Source organism: Saccopteryx leptura, chromosome 4 (assembly GCF_036850995.1).
Source record: "Saccopteryx leptura isolate mSacLep1 chromosome 4, mSacLep1_pri_phased_curated, whole genome shotgun sequence".
Classification (NCBI taxonomy): domain Eukaryota; kingdom Metazoa; phylum Chordata; class Mammalia; order Chiroptera; family Emballonuridae; genus Saccopteryx; species Saccopteryx leptura.
In genome coordinates this window covers 201,119,089-201,137,717 of record NC_089506.1, presented here as the reverse complement: position 1 = coordinate 201,137,717, position 18,629 = coordinate 201,119,089, and the positions used below count along the sequence as shown (strand labels likewise).

At 47.7% G+C, this 18,629-nt stretch overlaps 1 protein-coding gene across 2 annotated transcripts in view; it reads left to right on the top strand.

Moving 5' to 3' along the window:
• ABCC1 (ATP binding cassette subfamily C member 1 (ABCC1 blood group)) overlaps nt 1-18,629 on the top strand; it is a 150,168-nt gene that overhangs the window by 86,487 nt on the left and 45,052 nt on the right. For both annotated transcript variants that reach the window (XM_066382556.1, XM_066382555.1), the window contains exons 11-14: nt 3,164-3,256; nt 4,995-5,198; nt 14,687-14,833; nt 16,726-16,813. In XM_066382556.1, the coding sequence (XP_066238653.1) occupies nt 3,164-3,256; nt 4,995-5,198; nt 14,687-14,833; nt 16,726-16,813 (532 nt within the window). The remainder of the gene's footprint in view (nt 1-3,163; nt 3,257-4,994; nt 5,199-14,686; nt 14,834-16,725; nt 16,814-18,629) is intronic.

Sequence of the window (18,629 nt, the reverse complement as noted above, 5' to 3'; positions counted from 1 at the left end):
GAAAAGGCCAGGGCTGGACTTCAGGTATGGATGGATCCAGGAGTTCAAGGAATGCTGTGAGGACTCAGGGTTACTCTTTAATTATTTCTTGGCCCTGTTTTTCCTCTGAGTTGACATTATTCTCAATGGGTTTTCTCTAAATGGTTTTTATAGTTTTGGTCTCGTATTATTTTTACAGACAGTGGTGTCAGAAAAAAAACGTATTTCTCTTTGCCTTAGCCAGAGAAGCACTTGATTGGCATGGCACAGTCCTGTTCATATTCCTGAGCCAATCACTGTGGGGCAGGAGGCAGAGTTTTCTGATTGGCCAGCCTGGGTCAAGTTTTTTCTCATTGTGGAAGGGGTGGAGGTATGATTGACAGCTCTTCTACCAGGAGAGGGGCAGTTTCCAGAATAAAAAGATGATGAGCTCATATCCGAACACACACCTTATTCTTTCCCCACACTGAGCTTTGGCATGCCCTCTTCCTTCCTTCCTCTCTAAGATGAAATCCCACCCCTTCCTCAAGGCCGTGACAAACGCCACTGATTTTTTTTCCTTTCTCAATTGGATGGACTTGGTCCTCTTTTGAATCCCAGTCGCTTTAGTATAGAAACTCAGATGATTTTACCTTTTAGAATCGTTTTTTGCATGCTCAGTTTCCCACTGCCTCCTCTCCTGGGAGTGTGTTGGCTACTCATGGACTCACAGGGTCCTGTTTTTGTATCCTGTGGCTGCAGTCCCGCCCAGCAGGGCCTTCGTGTATAGTAGGGACACAACAAATTGTTGACTTGACGGTATTTTATGTTTTCTGTGTATTTATAGAACAGACAACAAATGATTATAAATTGTTTCAATTAATGAAACTTAAAAAGTAAATACCAGAATTTAGGAATCAAAATGAATATCTTTTCCAGTGTTTCCTTTCTCAGAAAGTGCTGGGATATCCACTTCCTCTGAAAGTGCTGCTGTGGGGAAAAGATTTTCGGAATACTTTAGAATTGCCTCTCGGTTGGTTTATGAACTATTAGGAAAATTGCTTTGTTTTCAGCAGGGTTGCTGAATGTGTTACTGGCATTGGGGCCGGATAATTCTCTATGGTGGGGGCCACCCTCTGTGTTGTAGGATGTTTAGCAGCATCCCTGGCCTCTATCCACTGGACACCAATAGCAAAGCTCCTGTCACTACCCAGTTATGACCACCTAAATGTCTCTGGACATTGCCAGGTGTCCCCTGGGGGAAATTCCTATTGGGTTGAGGACCTCTGGCTTAGACCAAAAGTAGGATTTCTCTATTTGACCATCAAAAACACAGTCTAGGATAGTGGATGATGGTGTGGGCTCTGGAATCATAACTGCCTGGATTCACATCCTGCCTGTTTCATTGCTGACTCTGTGACTTAGTCACTTAATGACTCTAAGCTTTAGTGTTTTTTTCTGTAAATTGGTGATGGTAATGGTACCTCTCATCATAGGGGTGGTGGGAGAATTGAATGAATTAATACAGGTAATTTTTATGGAACAGTGCATGGTATGCAGATGTTCTCAGTCTCTTTCAGTTACTGTTATTTGCTGTCAGAATTCTGAATGCTTTTCAATGGTAGGCAACCTGGTTCCTACCGCCCACTAGTGGGCGTTCCAGCTTTCATGGTGGGTGGTAGCAGAGCAACCAAAGTATAAATAAAAAGATAGATTTAATGACAGTAAGTTGTTTTATAAAGATTTATTCTGCCAAATTTAGCGAAAATCCGACATAAAGTACTTGATAAGTAATTATTATTATATGCTTTAACTTGTTGTAACTCTACTTTATAAATTTTATAAAGTCAAGTTACTTCCCTACTTTCTAAATCACCATTACTGTGGAACCGGTGGGCGGTTAGAAAATTTTACTACTAACAGAGATACAAAAGTGGGCGGTAGGTATAAAAAGGTTGACTACTTCTGCTTTAGATTGTTGGTAGAACTCACCTTTGTTCTCAAAGGTAGATAAATCTTCACATTACCAAAGCCAGTTGGATCAATGGTAGTAGTTTTTGAAACTAGGCCTGGAGTCTTTGGAGGGGACTACTTGTATGGGACTACTGCTTCTGTTTTTCTGAATGCCTAAGTGGAAAAAAAAAAATCACATGACCCTATAGTTCCTTCTGTGTGTTTCAGTTAAGTAAATGCACACCGGCCAGCTTCTCAAGCTGTCTCCTTGTATTTGTGGAAGTTGAAAGACACCAATCTAGACGGTCTCCACCTCTTAACCTCTCTTAACAAGTTTCCTTGTTTGCAAGTGGAACAAAAGGAAAAAGTGTGCAACCTCTTACTTACAAATCCCAAACAGCTCTGAAAACCCAAAGTTCTTCCTCTGTGCCCTGGGTGGGGGGAGTAGGACGCAGCGGAGGGATCTGCACCTGCATTGGGGCCCCGGCAGCACGCCGGCTTGACGGTTCACTAGGAGAACGCAGGGCTATCACAGATGAAAGCAGGATTAGTAAAGGGTCGAGAGGCAGAGGTCCAAGTTTTGGGGGAAACCAGGCACAAGCTTCCAAGAATCCTTTCACTGGAGTCACACAGGATGCCCGAAATTCCCCGGCAACCAGCTGTGCCAGCCTGGCGGCCGCGTTGCAGCCGGGGAAGCTCAATGTAGATCCGGAGCCCAGGGTTTTTATTGGGGGCCAGTCACGTAGTCAGCCTCTGCCTGGCACGTCCCAAGCTTCCAGACTTGCGGAAGGGAAAGGGGCGTTTGGCACACACCATACTGTTTGCACAGTTTAGGCACAGGGAGCCATTTGTATCAGTTCTGAGGATGGTGGGAACCCTCCCCAAATTCAGACTCCCAGATGCCAGCCGAGGGCCAGATCTGTAAGCAGACCTTCAAACAAGATAAACCCTCAGGCCGGCTGTGTTCACTGCTTTCTGCTCAACACCTTATTACCTTTCTAAAATCCTAAAGTTCTAATTTGTGAAACTCATCTGGACCCACGGGTTCCAGTAAAGGATCCTGGACCTGCATGGTCTTGAAGGAGTTGTGGGATCCCACTGGAGGCATTCAGAAATAAATCTGAAAACTCTTAACAGCCCAGCGTGGGGTAAAAGTAACGGAACTGCCGCGAACCGGCCGGGCAGCATCGGAGTTGGTGGCTGGGCCTCGGGAAGCCCTGTGTGAAGGCCTTTGTTCTCTCTCCTTCCTCAGAACCTGGGCCCCTCCATCCTGGCTGGGGTGGCTGTGATGATCCTCATGGTTCCCCTCAATGCCGTGATGGCCATGAAGACCAAGACCTACCAGGTAGGGATCGGTCTCCACAGGACTCCGAGCTGGGCCCTGGCCTCAGGTCTTTCTACTTGGATTTTAGCAGACATTTTTCTGCTTGGGTTGTGGGGTGCTCACTCAGTCTTGCCTACCTGTTGGAATCCCCTGTGGAGCTTTAAGAATTGCTGATGTCAGGGCCCTTGCCTGGATTCTCATCCAGGCATCAGGAGTCTTGAAACTTCCCGGGTGATTGCAGTGGGCAGTCAAGGGGGTGAGCTCCCGACATCGGTAGACCTGGTGAGCCAGTGACTGAAAGCATGTCTGTGAGCCTCCGAGAAATTCCTTATCTCCCCAGAATTTATGTGTGTGTGTGTGTGTGTGTGTGTGTGTGTGTGTGTGTGCGCGCGCGCGCATTTTTAAGAGTTAAGTAAAAATTACCTCCCCCCCTTACCTTATGTGAGGTGCAGCGATAAACGCTTTAGTTTCAGGCGTGCTTGGTACTTTTTAAGTTTTTAAGTACCCAAGTGACAGAGTGAATACCTTCTCATTATTACAAAATGTTCAAATAATACGAAGATTTATAGTTTAAGAGGATGCTGTCCCCTTTCCTGTGCTCTCAACCACAGTGAACACAGTGGTTCTAACACTTTCTGTGTATTCCTGTAGAGATCTGATAGCGTAGTTAGGGTGTGTGTGTGTGTGTGTGTGTGTGTGTGTGTGTGTGTTGTGGTGTTGTTACCACATGTATTTTTACAGGAATGGGCCTGTTTTGCAGCCCGATTTCATCATTTGACACCATGTCCTGCAGACCTTTCTGTGGATGCCACAGTCTGACTTCATTCTTTTGAACTGGTGCCTAATGGTCTGTAACAAGGACAGGCCAGACTTGATTTCTCTGCTCCCCTGTTGTTGGCTAGAGGTGCCTGTGGAGGCTCAAATGAGAGCGTCACTGAGGGTACCCTGGGAGAGCTGATTTCCAGGGGGTGGGCCTGCTGGCTGGAGTGAGGCCTCATCAGGCGGGGCTGGGGTGTGGTTTGGGGGGGGTGCAGAGAGGATAGGCGAGGAGGGGGCTTGTAGCCAGGTCACCCTTCATCGCCTTGACACGTAGGCTTCCCTGAGCAGCCCACCTCTGAAACAGCTTCCGTCACTGGCTTTCACATCATGCTGCTTTAAGTGTCCTCGTCTGCGAGCCGGGCATGACCATAGCACTTAACAATAGGGATCTCGTGAACGTCCAGTGACTAAAATGCATGTGAAGAGCTCAGAAATGTGCTGGCACACAGAAAGTGCGAGGTGCTGTTAGCAATACTGAACAACCAACCGTACAGCGCGGACACCCGGGAGTCAGACCAGTGCTGGCTGTTAGAGAAACAATTCAGTATTTTAACAACTCTGCACTGGCTGGAAATTCATAAAGTAATGGAGAGGAAAACCCCAACAGCATCTCTCATGCTTGGATCTGCAGAGTAGGCAGCATGTGCCCCTTTCTTCCCTGGATACCTGAAGGATTTTTCTCACCTCTGTTCCTCAGTTTAATAGGTGTGTAATTTAACGTGATTTGAGGCAGTCTACCCCGCCCCTCCCTGCTCCCCACTGATAAAGGTCCCTGGAGTGCTGTCAGGGTCAGGAGTAGGGTTCGTGGCACTTGTGCTGGGGCGGCCCAGTTTTCACACCCTCCAGAAGGCCCATGTTTATTGCACAGGGATGTTGAGTGATAGCCAGAAGTGAGCTGGCCAGCCCCCAGATGTGGGGTTGATTGTTCTTGTCGTTGAAGGTCGCCCACATGAAGAGCAAAGACAGTCGGATTAAGCTGATGAATGAAATTCTCAACGGGATCAAAGTGCTGAAGCTTTACGCCTGGGAGCTGGCATTCAGAGACAAGGTGCTGGCCATCAGGCAGGAGGAGCTCAAGGTGCTGAAAAAGTCTGCCTACCTGGCGGCCATGGGGACCTTCACCTGGGTCTGCACACCTTTCCTGGTGAGTGAAGCCAAATTTGTGTGTCTTGGCTCACATCATTTAATGTTTTGCTTTGTTTTCATACCTAAGTATTTTTAAAAGGTTACTGTTTCAACAAAGCCTTCTCCTGTCACTCCCTTTAAAAATTACCACACACCCCCCCATACACGCACACCTTAACTTATTTGTAACACCTAGTAGCTTCTAGCCCAGGGTACTCAAAGTAGCCAGTTCAGGAACTGTTTGTCTCGGGTTCCTTGTGACATAAGGAGTTTTTACCAGAATGTCCACCAGCATTCTCTGCTTTCTTCATCGAGAAATCTTAAGAATAAAGTCAACTCGTACTCAGTGCCATGGTTGAGCTACAGGGTGGCGCTGGGTCCCTGTCTGTTGCTGACTGGTCAGACGTGTATTGGCAGTGACCTGTGTACCTCAGTTCGAGTGGCCATGCCAAACATACTCTAAAATTTGCTTTTTCTTTCATTTATTGTGTCTCTCCCTTGGAATGTCAACTTCAGGAAGACAAAGATTTTTATCTTTTCTGTTCATGCTATATCCTCATTGCCTACAATAGTAGAAGTTGGTCCTCAACAAATATTTTTCATTCATTGTAAAAAAAAAAAAAAAAATTGTACCGTATAGTATCACTGCTTCCCACCAAACTGCCTTTTAGTTATAAAATGAAAAGTATATGGTCTTTCCTCCCATCTGTCCTTTTCCTTTCAGGAAAAAAAACATTTGTGTATATAGATTTTTTTTTTTAATTTAAATATATGGAAATGGAGTCACTGTAGACCTTTCATGGACTTAACTATGTAACCTCTCGGTTCATGCATTCAGATTTTCCGTTGCATGGATGTGCCGTGGTTGACTTAACCCGTCTCCCATTCCTTTTTGGGGGGATGGTTCTCTTTCTCTTGCTATTATGATTCATGAGGCACTGAATGGCCCAGTTAGCGTGTCTTGTGGTACTTGAATGGGTTTCTCCCTGGCTGGCTACCTTTGAAAAGTTTAAAGACAGCAGTGCAAGTTATTATTTTATGAAGATAGTCTCAAACCAAGAGACCATATAGAAGTGGACCAGGCACAGTTGATAGTTAAGAATAGTTAAGGATGACTTCAGGTAATGCCCGTGTTTGTGTTTTCTTTCTGTCTTTGCATTCTTGACTGTGTCTTAAAATGTTGTTTTATTACATGATCATCACTTCTTAAGTTATGCCTGCAAATATATATTCTTATGGGAAGTTCTGTGAACTAAAACCACACCTTTTCATAACTATAACAGATTTCTGTTAGACATCTGCTTCATCACAGCTGAGTTGCAGGTGGAATGTTCAGGGAAACTCCTGTCTTTTCAGTGTTTAGCGAAGTGTGTTTATTCTGACACTGGGTTTTACTAGGCTCAGCTTAACACCTTCCTCACGCAAGGCAATTTGGTGGGAAGCAGTGATGCTCAAGCTCGAGGGTGTATTGGAATCCCCCGGGGAGCTTGTTAAACCACAGCTTCTTGGGCCCCACCCCGGAGGTGTGGGTGAGACCTGAGTATTTGTATTTCTAAAATGTTCCCACGTGCTACTGATGTTGTTGGTTTGGGGTACACACTTTGAGAACCATTGGAGTAAACCCTCACCCTTCAGAGAGTGGCCCATGACCCGCAGCATCTCATCACCTGGTTGCTTATTAGAAATACAGAGCCTCAGACCTCTCCCAGACCGGCTCAAACTCATCTGGTGTTCGCAGTCTTACCCCAGGTGGTTCGAGAAAGACTGGCAAAAAGTAGGAGTAAGCAAACGTTTTCTGTCAGGACCAACTAGTAAATATTGTAAATGTTCTGAGCCGTGTGTTCTCTGTTACACTGCTTAGGGTAGCCGTAGAGAGTATAAAAATGAATGGGTGTGACCGTGTTCCTGTCAAAATTTATTTAGACCCTGAATTTCATATAATCTTCATGTGTCATAAACTAGTGTTTTGATTTTTAAAAATTATTTTAAAATATAAAAGCCATCCAAAGCTCAGGGGCCAGCATAAACAGGTGTGGACCACGAGCCTTAGAGGAATGGAATGTTCTTCAGAGTCAGGACATCTGCTGAGTGCTGCTGCCAGCTCACATGTGACCTGAAGCTGGTCATTCTGCCTTCCTGCCTCTGGGTTTTCACATATGAAACATGAAGGGGTAGGGTCGTCACATATGGGGCCCTTCCCTGCCTCCCATGGCCACACCAGACATCCATTGCTGAGTTCTCTCCCAGCAGGTTATGTTCGAGCAACACTCCTGGTGACCACTGTCAATTGACTGGAGTTGGCACAAGAAATGACTTGACCTCTTTTAGCTGTTCTGGGACTGTGTGTTTCTAAGGTTCCTTCCAGCTCGAACGCCCCAGCGTTCCAGGCTAGGAGGTTCTGCTGTCTCATTGTTTGCACACTCCAGTCTTCCTGATTTTCCCCAGATGTTTGACGACCTGCTTTGATTTTTGAAAGTAAAAATAATAATAAGATTGGATGGTCATTACCTAGGGTTTTCATTAGTAGTCTCTACATGCTTATGACTGTTTATTCTGTTTTTTATATGTGATACATTTTATTCTGAAATCAGTAACTCATTGCCATGGTAAAAATAGCTAATGCTGTTCCAAAGGCTCTAAGACAGGGTTTACAGCCTCAGTGCTGTTGACACCTGGAACCCGATAGTTCTTTGTTCCTTTGTGGTGGGGGCTGCCTTGTGCATTGTGGGATCTTTAGCGACATTTCTGACCTTTACCCTCTAGATGCCAAATTGTGTTTCTCCCTCCAACTCTCCAGACAGAAATGTCTCCAGACACTGCCAGATGCTGCCCTCCCCCCCTCCCCCCCCAGAACCACTGGTCTGCGGTGAAGGCACAGCTCTTTGCCTCTAGCTCCTTTTGTGTATTCCCAGAGAGACCCTACAGCATAATGGTGGCTATATGTAATGAATGTCATTAAACTACATATCTCTTTTAGTTACTTTACTTTTACACAAGTAATAGCAAATCATACAGAAATCCAAGGCGTGCCCCCCCCCCCCTTTTTTTTTTTTACATTAGGAGAATGTCTGCAGCCAGAGGGAGCAAGCCACAGGGTTCCATCTCTGGGTTGTGTTATACTTAGGGCAGGGGATCCTTTTCCCGTAACCCTTTGCTCTGCACATTAGATCCTCTGATCAAATTGAGTTTCCGGTTTGTTACCTGAACGTGCTGGCCCTTGACTTACTTCCTGCCCTGGTCTCCATCAGGAATCCACAGCAAGAGATGCTTAAGAGCAGGACTGGCTTTTCTTGACCTTGAATGTAACATTCAGTTTTTGGGGTGGGTGATGGGCTTTCTGAGATGGAGTTTGTTGAGCTGTTGGCCATGGAACAGATGAGCCTGGGTGTCAGTTGGGACCTTGGCCCTGACTGAGACACCGAAGCCTCTGCCTACATTAGGATAAAATATGTGGCCCTTGGTTCCCTTGGAAGGGGTTGCGTGTTCATTTCCCTGGTGAATTCCCGTGCTTCAAGGATGATGAGGTGTTTACCCGCTGGTAGGTGTGATGGAAGACAGAGGCCTGGGGAGGTCAGGCAGGAGTGGGGATGCCACATGGCAGGATTGATGGGGCTGTTTTGCTAGGATGTGGAGCCTGGCATTTATCATGTCCACTTAATGCACTTTCCTAAAATAGCATCCGCAGGCATCCGACACTAGTTAGCATTTTCCATCTGGGAAGGTTTGTGAGGTTCTTGCCTTCTGCTTACCTTGTATCTCCCCTCATTAGATAATTACCATTCCAGATGGTCACTGTCTGTTGTGTAGTTCTCTGCTGACCAGATCATATGTGGACTTTGTGTTTCTTTGCCTGTACCCCAAGAAGACAGGGGACTTGGCTTACTGGTGCACACTTAGTAAGTGTATGTAGAGGAAGGACTGACTGAATGAATGAATGAAATATTTGAATGAACTATTAGAAACTGTTTGCAAGAGGCAGAAACCTAACTCAGATTGACAAGAGTGAAAAAGGGAAAGGGGGATTTTTGAGTCACAAAACAAAAACTATAGGAAAGTACTAGTTTTAAACAGGGTAAGGGTTTCAGGCATGGCTGGATCTAGGTGCTCCAAAGAGCCCTGCCCATCTCTTAGGTCTGCATTCTCCTTTGTGGCTTATTTATTTATTTATTTTAAAGATTTTTATTGATTGATTTTTAGCAAGAGACATCAACTTGTAGTTGCTTCGCTTTAATTGTTAATTGGTTGCTTCTTGTATGTGCCTTGATCGGACAAGCCTGGGTTTCAAACTGTCGACCTCAGCGTTCCAGGTCAGGGCTCTGTCCACTGGGCCACCACAGGTCAGGTATGGCGTTTTGTGTTTTGCGTGGGTTTTTTTGGTCAGAGATGTGCTCATCATGCAGTTACAGTTCATCTCTCCTCTCAGTGACTCCTTTGAGGAGAGGGTCCCCCTTTCCCTGCTGGCAGAATTGTGGGATTGGTTGCAGTTGGCTACATGCTTATCCCGAGTCTCTCACTACATCCAGGGAGACGGGATGCTGGGATCGACCAGGCCTGGGTCAAGAGCTTGGGATGGGGTCTGGGCAATTCATTATGTTGCCAAAGCTCATAGACTGAGATTGGGGAAGGTCCAGTCCCCAAAGGAGAATGGTGTTGGTGGTACCAGCAACAGGGGAATGGATGCTAGTCCAGCAGAAAGAACAGATGTCCACACTAAGAGATGTCACGTTCTTTCGGGGGTTGGGCTGGCGTAGATGGTTCAGCCATTTGCCACATTCTTAGTGCAACAGGCATTCTTTGTTGTTTGTGAAGGATTTCTCCCATTCTTTACTCTCACCCATTACAAGGCACTAGCAAACCCTAGCTCCCCAGTGCCCCAGTCACCTTCACACAGTTCCAGACACCCCCTTATGGAGAGTACCTCTTTCCTCCTGGACTGTGAGTCTCAGTGAGATGGGCAGGCCACTCCTGGCCCAGCTGGCAGGAAGCCAGGAACCTGTTACTTGCCCCAGTGCTTTCCTTATTCCTTCGAGCCAATGAGCAGCTAGACCGAAGGACATCCCGTCTGCAAGACTTACACTGGTTGATTTCAGTGTGGTTCCTTTTACTCAAGCATGCACGCCAGCGAGAGAGACTGTACTGTCCGTGACCGCCCCTCATTTGAGTGTGGAGATCTAACATGCTAATGAGACGTGCAGCGCATGAAGAAGTATGTAGTTACACGACACAAGCTCTCTGCATGTCTAGGTGTCACACTTAAACGTCATCTTTCTTTTGTTTTCAGGGAGCAACAGTTTTCTTTCTCCGTTTAAATATTGTCTCCCTGAGCACATGAGCTACATACGTATAATAATACATGAGTACCACTGTATGGTACTCTGTTGATTTCTATCTCAGGAGTTCCCAAGAACCCAGGGTGGCTCAGTGGTAGGATTCTCGCCTGCCTACCGGGTTTGACTCCTGGCCAGTGCACCAGGCTCTGTATTAGTGCCCGGTGATCTCTTTTGATTTCTGTCCTGGGGAATCACAAGAACCCAGGGCACCAGTCACATCAGGATCTCCATGCTTGCCTCACCTCTGAGCCTCCATTTACCTGCCTGCCCTCACACAAACATTATCTGAGTGTCTGCCTTGATCCAGGCACTGTCCCAGGGCCCGATGACAGAGCAGCGAGTACCATAGACAGACTTCCCTGCCCACACGGAGTGTTCATTTGTCCTAATTGGGAGAGACAGATGGTAATCATTAGGCATAATAAATACATCACATAGTGTGCTAAACTGTCCTGGGGAGGGGGGAAGATTTGGGTTAGAGCGATAGGGAAGGCTTGCAGTTTTAAGTAGGATGATCAAAGACCTCACTGCGAAATTGACAATTGGGTCTTTACCTGATGGAGGGGAGGGGCCCCACCAGGGGGAGGAAAGAGTGAGTGGAAGGGCCCTGAGGCTGGCCCGTGCCTGCCCCCTGGAAGAGAGAACCAGGAGACCAGTGGGGCCGGACAGAGGGAGGGCAGGAGGGGAGGATGGTGGGAGAAGAGGCCAGAGAAGTTACAGACACAGGATGGTTACATATCAGGTGGGCCGGGGGGCCTGGTCAAAACGTTAGCTTCTATAGTAAGCAAAATACACTGACTTTGCAGAGCTGGGTTTTAAAAAATTTAGTGTTATTTTTATATAACTCAGCTATTTTTTAAGTGTAATTTCAGGGGTGTTTCGTGTATTCACAAGATTGTGCAGCTATCCCCACTGCCTAATTCCAGAACATTTTCACTGCCCCGCAGAAACCCTCACTGGCTGCCACTCCCCGTCCCCTCCTCCCCCAGCCCAGGCACCCACTCCTCTACTCTCTGTCTCTGTGGATTTGCCCGCCTGGGCATGTCATATAGACGGAACCATATCACCTGTGGCCTCTGTGTCTGTCAGCTTTCACTCAGCACTGTGCTTTCAGGTTCCTCCGTATTGCAGTGCGTGTCAGTGCAGAATTCCTGTTTACGGCCGAACACTGTGCCTGTGTGTGGATGTATTTGGGGAGTTTTGAGTGCAGAGCGCCTTTGGATAAGAGGTCCCTGCCTGGAAGAGGGGAGCCAGTGCGTGCAGACATGAGCAGCTCACCTCCCTCTCGGCCGCGGAGCCCGGCAGATTAGTGTGCCTTGTCTCCGGGTCCTTGAGCTTGTCCCTGTCAGAGCGAGAACAGGAACCATCTTTGCTTCCCAGTGCCTCGCTCTTGGGACCGGCTTCTGGGTTCTCTGGGAGAGTAGTCTGAGGAGTTTGGACCAGGTCCTGTAGCAAGAAATAAAAACAGCTGCCATAGATGGCATTCCCTTATGCCCTGGGCACTGAGCTAAGCCCTCCACCTAAGTGCTTGACTTCTTGCTGCAGCAGCCCTGCAAAGGTCTGTTAGGATCCCCACTTTATAGATGGGAAAATAGAGGCTCGCTTAGAGAAGTGAGGTGGTACACCCACTGATACAGGGCTGAACTTACGGTTTCAGTTTTTTAAGCGTCACAACCTTCTAATAGGTAACAAAGAAATGAGGCAGCTGAGACCTTGAAAATACCCTGAACCACAGCCACACCAGAGGCTCACACTGGGAGCTCCTGGCTTCCAGCAGTCTGCCCTAAGCTCAGACAGGCAGGGTCCCAGCCACACCAGAGGCTCACACTGGGAGCTCCTGGCTTCCAGCAGTCTGCCCTGAGCTCAGACAGGCAGGGTCCCAGCCACACCAGAGGCTCACACTGGGAGCTCCTGGCTTCCAGCAGTCCGCCCTGAGCTCAGACAGGCAGGGTCCCAGCCACACCAGAGGCTCACACTGGGAGCTCCTGGCTTCCAGCAGTCTGCCCTGAGCTCAGACAGGCAGGGTCCCAGCCACACCAGAGGCTCACACTGGGAGCTCCTGGCTTCCAGCAGTCTGCTCTGAGCTCAGACAGGCAGGGTCCTAGGCAGTTTATATCCGCCCCTCCTCACCCACCACACACACACACACACACACACACACACACACACACACACACACAATGGCTCTAGGAGTCTGGGGCTAGCACAGGGCTGGGCACTTTCGTTCATCTCCTGGGTCCAAGCTTTTCCAGACTGCTTCTGGTAGTGTGTACCAGATGATCTCATGGGATGCCTGTTAACCTCCCCTGGCAACACCTGGCTCTGCTCTGTCCCCAGCAGTGAGGGCAGGGCACAGAAACTCACCCATTAATCTTTTCCCTCCCCCCTAGGCCATGCATGCAGCCTGGCCCTGGATTATTCAGGGGGTCCCTCATCTCCTGGTGAAGGAGGTGACATGTTGTTTTCTCTAACAGCTGAACCCAAATTCTGGTCACCTGGGTAGTAAAATCCCAGGAACTTAGGCAGGGTAGTTAGATCACAAGGCTTAAGGCAAGTCTGACTTTGTGGGGAAGGGTGTGGCTGTTCTGTTTTCTTTCCTTTTTTTTTTTTTTTTTTAAGTAAGTCTTCCTGTCCTGGGGGTGTAAAACCTCATAGAACTTTAAGCTGGGCAGAACTTTAAACAGTGGCATTAATTTTCTACCTTCACCCCCATTTCACAGATGAGACAACTGAGGTACAGGGAGAGGATGTAACTTGCCCAAGAATACTCTGTCCCAGGGACTGTTCTAGGCACTAAGGATGCACTCGTGTGCAGGACGGAGTTTCCAGTTCAGTGCAGGAGGCAGGCAGTAAATACATATAATACCACACTGAAAGGTGGTGGTGGGTGCTGTGAAGAAAACTAAACCGGGTGGAAGAATGAGAGTCATGGCAGGGCTGTGGAGGGCTGGGCAAGACAGAGCAGCCCAGCCACCATCTGGATGGGAAGCCTATTTCAGGCAAAGGCAAAAGCCCAGAGGTGTGATTGAAACTGGAAAAATGTTCATGGTGCCTGTCGCCACTCAGCCAAATAAGTAGAGACAAGAATTGGATCCTTATAGGCACTTTATTCAGATGGCTGGCAGTCTGAGAAGATGAGGGTTCTGTACCCCAAAACTGTCTTAACACCTCATCTCAGCCAGCCTTTTTTTATAAGGGGAAGAAAGGGATAGGTAAGGGGTTTGGAGCTAGGGAAAAGTTAATTAGGTTAGTTGCAGTCTAGGAATTCTTCTAGTGTTTCTTCATCTGCTGACCTTCTTTATCTGTGCCCTTGTCAGTGGACATTCCATCCTTGGAGCATCGGGGCTTAGATACCTTCTTGCTTGTGGATCTCCTGGGCCTGGTCATAAAGGTGGATTGCTTGTAGCCTCATGAAGTCACACAGGCCCATTCATGTATCCAACTCCTGGGACAAAGCTTTTCACTTGCCTTAATCGTTAAGCCTATTGCTTATAACTAAAAGCTACTATTACTAAAGCTAAATTTCTAACTCTTGCGTTCCGCTATCCTGATTACACTTAGTATTATTGAGGAATCCAGGGTGCCTCAGAAAAAGTTGGTGAGAGAGTATGCTCTTGGCCTTTCATTTATCCAGGTGAGTATCTGTCATGTGCTAGATCAGGGGCAGTCAACCTTTTTATACCTACCGCCCACTTTTGTATCTCTGTTAGTAGTAAAATTTTCCAACTGCCCACCGGTTCCACAGTAATGGTGATTTAGAAAGTAGGGAAGTAACTTTACTTTATAAAATTTATAAAGCAGAGTTACAGCAAGTTAAAGCATATAATAATAATAATTACCTACCAAGTACTTTATGTCGGATTTTCGCTAAGTTTGGCAGAATAAATCTTTATAAAACAACTTACTATAGTTAAATCTATCTTTTTATTTATACTTCGGTTGCTCCGCTACCGCCCATCATGAAAGCTGAAACGCCCACTAGTGGGCGGTAGGGACCAGGTTGACTACCACTGGGCTAGACATTGCTTTGGATGTTTTGTGCTGCCACCAGCAGCCAGTGTTGGAGATTGCAGCTCACATGGGAAGAGCCTGAACCTATGGCTGGGGGAATGTAAGTGTTCCTAGACTGTGGCTCTGACTCAGGGACTGAAGTCATTGATGGGCATTCTGCTTGCAGGTGGCCCTGTGTACATTTGCCGTCTATGTGACCATCGATAAGAACAACATCCTGGATGCCCAGAAAGCCTTTGTGTCCTTGGCCTTGTTCAATATCCTTCGTTTTCCCCTGAATATTCTCCCTATGGTCATCAGCAGCATTGTGCAGGTACAGTTGAGGCTGGGCGGACTTCTGGGAGGGTGCTCTTGGGGAACAAAACAAAAGAGCTTAATAGTCCCCCTTGAGGTATTCTAGTTGCCTCTGCATTACTCTCCCAGTGGGCCTGGCAAGGCCTGGACCAGTGGCCGTCATGGGTTTTGGTCATGCCCCAAAGAAAGAAATAACATTTCAGTTCTTGACCATGAACTCACACTTGGGTATGTGAGACAGTTTAATGTAGCCAGCTTTCCCATGGAAATATTTTCCTCTATTCCAGTCTGCTCTGTTTCTACTCTGCCGCATCAAAATGCATCTCTTGACCCACTAAATTAATTGTGGCCAGCCATTAATTAATAGGTCTGACCCACCATGTGAAAAGCCCCAACCTAGACCCCTTAGAATTCCTAAATTTGTGCAGTGATTCCTTGAGGGCAGGGGACTGTTGTGTCACCTTTTGCACTTTTTTTTTTTTTTTTTTTTTTTTAATTTTTCTGAAGCTGGAAACGGGGGCAGACAGTCAGACAGACTCCCGCATGCGCCCGACCAGGATCCACCCGGCACGCCCACCATGGGGCGACGCTCTGCCCACCAGGGGGCGATGCTCTGCCCATCCTGGGCGTCGCCATATTGCGACCAGAGCCACTCTAGCGCCTGGGGCAGAGGCCACAGAGCCATCCCCAGCGCCCGGGCCATCTTTGCTCCAATGGAGCCTTGGCTGCGGGAGGGGAAGAGAGAGACAGAGAGGAAAGTGCGGCGGAGGGGTGGAGAAGCAAATGGGCGCTTCTCCTGTGTGCCCTGGCCGGGAATCGAACCCGGGTCCTCCGCACGCTAGGCCGACGCTCTACCGCTGAGCCAACCGGCCAGGGCTCCTTTTGCACTTTTTGAAACTTTGCTGCCAGTAGTATTTTTTACACTTTTTTTCCCTCACGGTGCACATATTCATGTTGAAAGTCCCATTTCCTTTCATTCCTTTATCTTTGCTGAATTTTTTTTTTTTTTATCAATTTTTTAGTGAGAGAGAAAGGGACAGAGAGAGTGAGAGAGGACAATAGATCCGTTCCGGTATGTGCCCTGACCAGGGATTGAACCAACAACCTCTGTGCTTCAGGATGATGCTCTAACCAATTGAGCTATCCAGCCAGGGCTCTTTGCTGAAAAATTTTAAAGCAGATCTAAGACCTCTTGACAGCTCACCCCAAATAGTACTTACGTGATTACAACATCATTATCATGCCTAACAAAATTAACAGTAATTTCTTAAAATAATAATCCATATGAAAATGTTCTGAATTGTCTCATTAATGTCTTTACAGTTGGGCTGTTTGAATCAGAACTGTTGTGTGTGGTTTTTAAAACAATTTTTATTGGGATATAATTGACATAACATTATGTAAGTTTAATATGTTGATATTTTGCAGCACAATTACCGCCCCAGTGTCAGCCAACACCTCTGTTGTGTCACATAATTATTTCTCTTTCTGTGATGGGAACAATTAAGATCTAGTCTCTTGGCAGCTTTGAAGTCTATGATCCAACATTGTTGACTCTGATCATTAGACTGTGGATTCAGTCTCCAAAACCTATTTATCTTGTCAGGGCAAGTTTGAGGACTTAAACGGGACCATCCCCTTCAGTTACTATATTTCTTAAGTCCCTTTGCAGCTAGAACAGTCCTTTGTAATACCAGTTGTGGCTTTTTAAAGGGAAGCAAACCAGAAGCAAAACCGCTTTTACTTTTTATTTGAAGGCCTACACCAGTTGTAGGAACTGCAGAGCCTTCAGAAACGAGGGAGGGTGTGGGCCCCTCTGCACCCAGGGAAACCACTGAATGCTGTTAGCCTTGGGTCTGTTTCGCAGAAATGCTCATAAAAATAACTGCACTGTAATTGCTTCCTGTGTAGGCGAGTGTCTCCCTCAAACGCCTCAGGATCTTTCTGTCCCATGAGGAGCTGGAGCCCGATAGCATCGAGCGAAGGCCCATCAAAGACGGTGTGTGCGTTTGGTCCCTCTGTGCTGGGAAAGCTGCCCCCGGCCCTGCCAGCTGGCCTCCGGCCGCAAGGAGCCGGATCTCTGCAAAGTGGGGTGGACTCTGGGGCCTTATCTCGCACATCCCACGAGGGTGAACTTGCACTTCTGCTTTCTTGCTGAGAGAGCCACTGGGCGTGGCTTCCCCAGAAAATCAACTTCCAGGGGACCCGGACTTTGATTCTGTTCTGAGCAGATGCACAGACAGGACTAGGATGTTAGAGACTGACCAACCACCACTACCTATTAGCTGTGTGTACTTGGGAAGGTCAGTTTACTGCTCTGAGCCTCAGTTTTCCCATCTGGTTATTGGGAATGAAGGTGCTTTTCTTTGGCAGGGGGTTATGTGGATTTTTATAGATAGGTTTATTTATTTCGTAGCCTATTATTCTTTCCCAGTTGACACCCCCCCCCCCCCCCCCCCGACCAGGAATCTGATCCAGGGATGTATTTTCAGGCACTTAACAGTAAATTTTAATGACCCTGACAACAGTGACCACTTCATGTCAGTGACGCCCCTGCCATGGGTGTACATCGATGTGATAACTATCTGTTGCTCCCTGGGGCGCCCAGAGGTTGGGGGTGGAAACCCCATTTTACAGATAAGGAAACTGGCCTCAGTGACTTGCCCAAGGTCACACAACTCATAAGAACAGGAGTCAGCCTCCAACACCCACAGCCTGTCAGTAGAGCCTGTGCTCCATACAGTGAGATTTATGGAGCACCGACTACGTGCCGAGCACTGTTCTAAGGACTGTCTGTGTAGCTTCATTTAGTCCTCATGACAGCCATACGGGGTTAATCCCGTTATTTCAATTCCACTTTACAGATGAGGAAAGTTCAGCACAAGGAAGTTAAGCACCCTGCGCACAGCTACCCAGCTAGGAAGTGGTGGTATAGGGATATGAACCCACACAGTCTGGCTCCGGAGCCCAGGAAATAAGAGGAATGAATGCGTGTATATTGGTTGCAGTGTGTGAGCCGTGCCAGGCACCAAGTAGGTGTCTTTTCAGATGGCATCCAGTTAGGTTTCCAGGTGTCTTCAGTGGTGTGGAAAACACCTAGCACGTGCCTGCTCAACCAGTGATTGTGAGAAGTGATTGGCGGCATTTTCTCCTCGGTCCTGGCACTACCGACTTTCCGGCAGATCATAGGCTGGGGTGATTCCGGGATGCTGATTATAGGATGTTGAGCAGCATCCCTGGCCTCTGCCCACTAGGTAGACGCCAGTAGCCCTCACCTCAGTTTTGACAACCCAAAGTATCTCTAGACATATGTCCCTTGGGGAGCAAAGTCATCCCCACTTGAAAATCACTTTTCACTGGATGCAGCAATCTTCCTCCTGACTTTCCTGTCCAGTGGTCATCCAATTTCTGCTGTCCTGATGATCATCATTCCTCCCCCCGTCCCCTCCCCACTGAAGGGTACAGAGCAGTGCCAGGGTTAAATTTCCCTGCGGGCAGCCGGGCAGCCAGCGGAGGTTTGGAGCCACGGAGGTTCACAGTTCACTGCGAGCGGCAAGCTGGAAAGCCCCGAGGCCTCCAGGTGCTCTGCAGACAGATCTCAGCCCCTCCCTTCCTGTCCTGGTCAAGGCCTCCAAGGCCTTTTGACTTTCTGAGATGTCTGTCCACACCTCCAGGTGCCAGACCCGGCCACCTGTGCAGCTCCTGGCCAAGTCTCATGGTTCACTAGCCGGTGAACCATGCTAAATTTCCTAAATAGCATTTTCCAGTTTCCTCTGCGTTCTTTGCTTTGGGGTGGTGGTGAGGGAGTGTTAGGT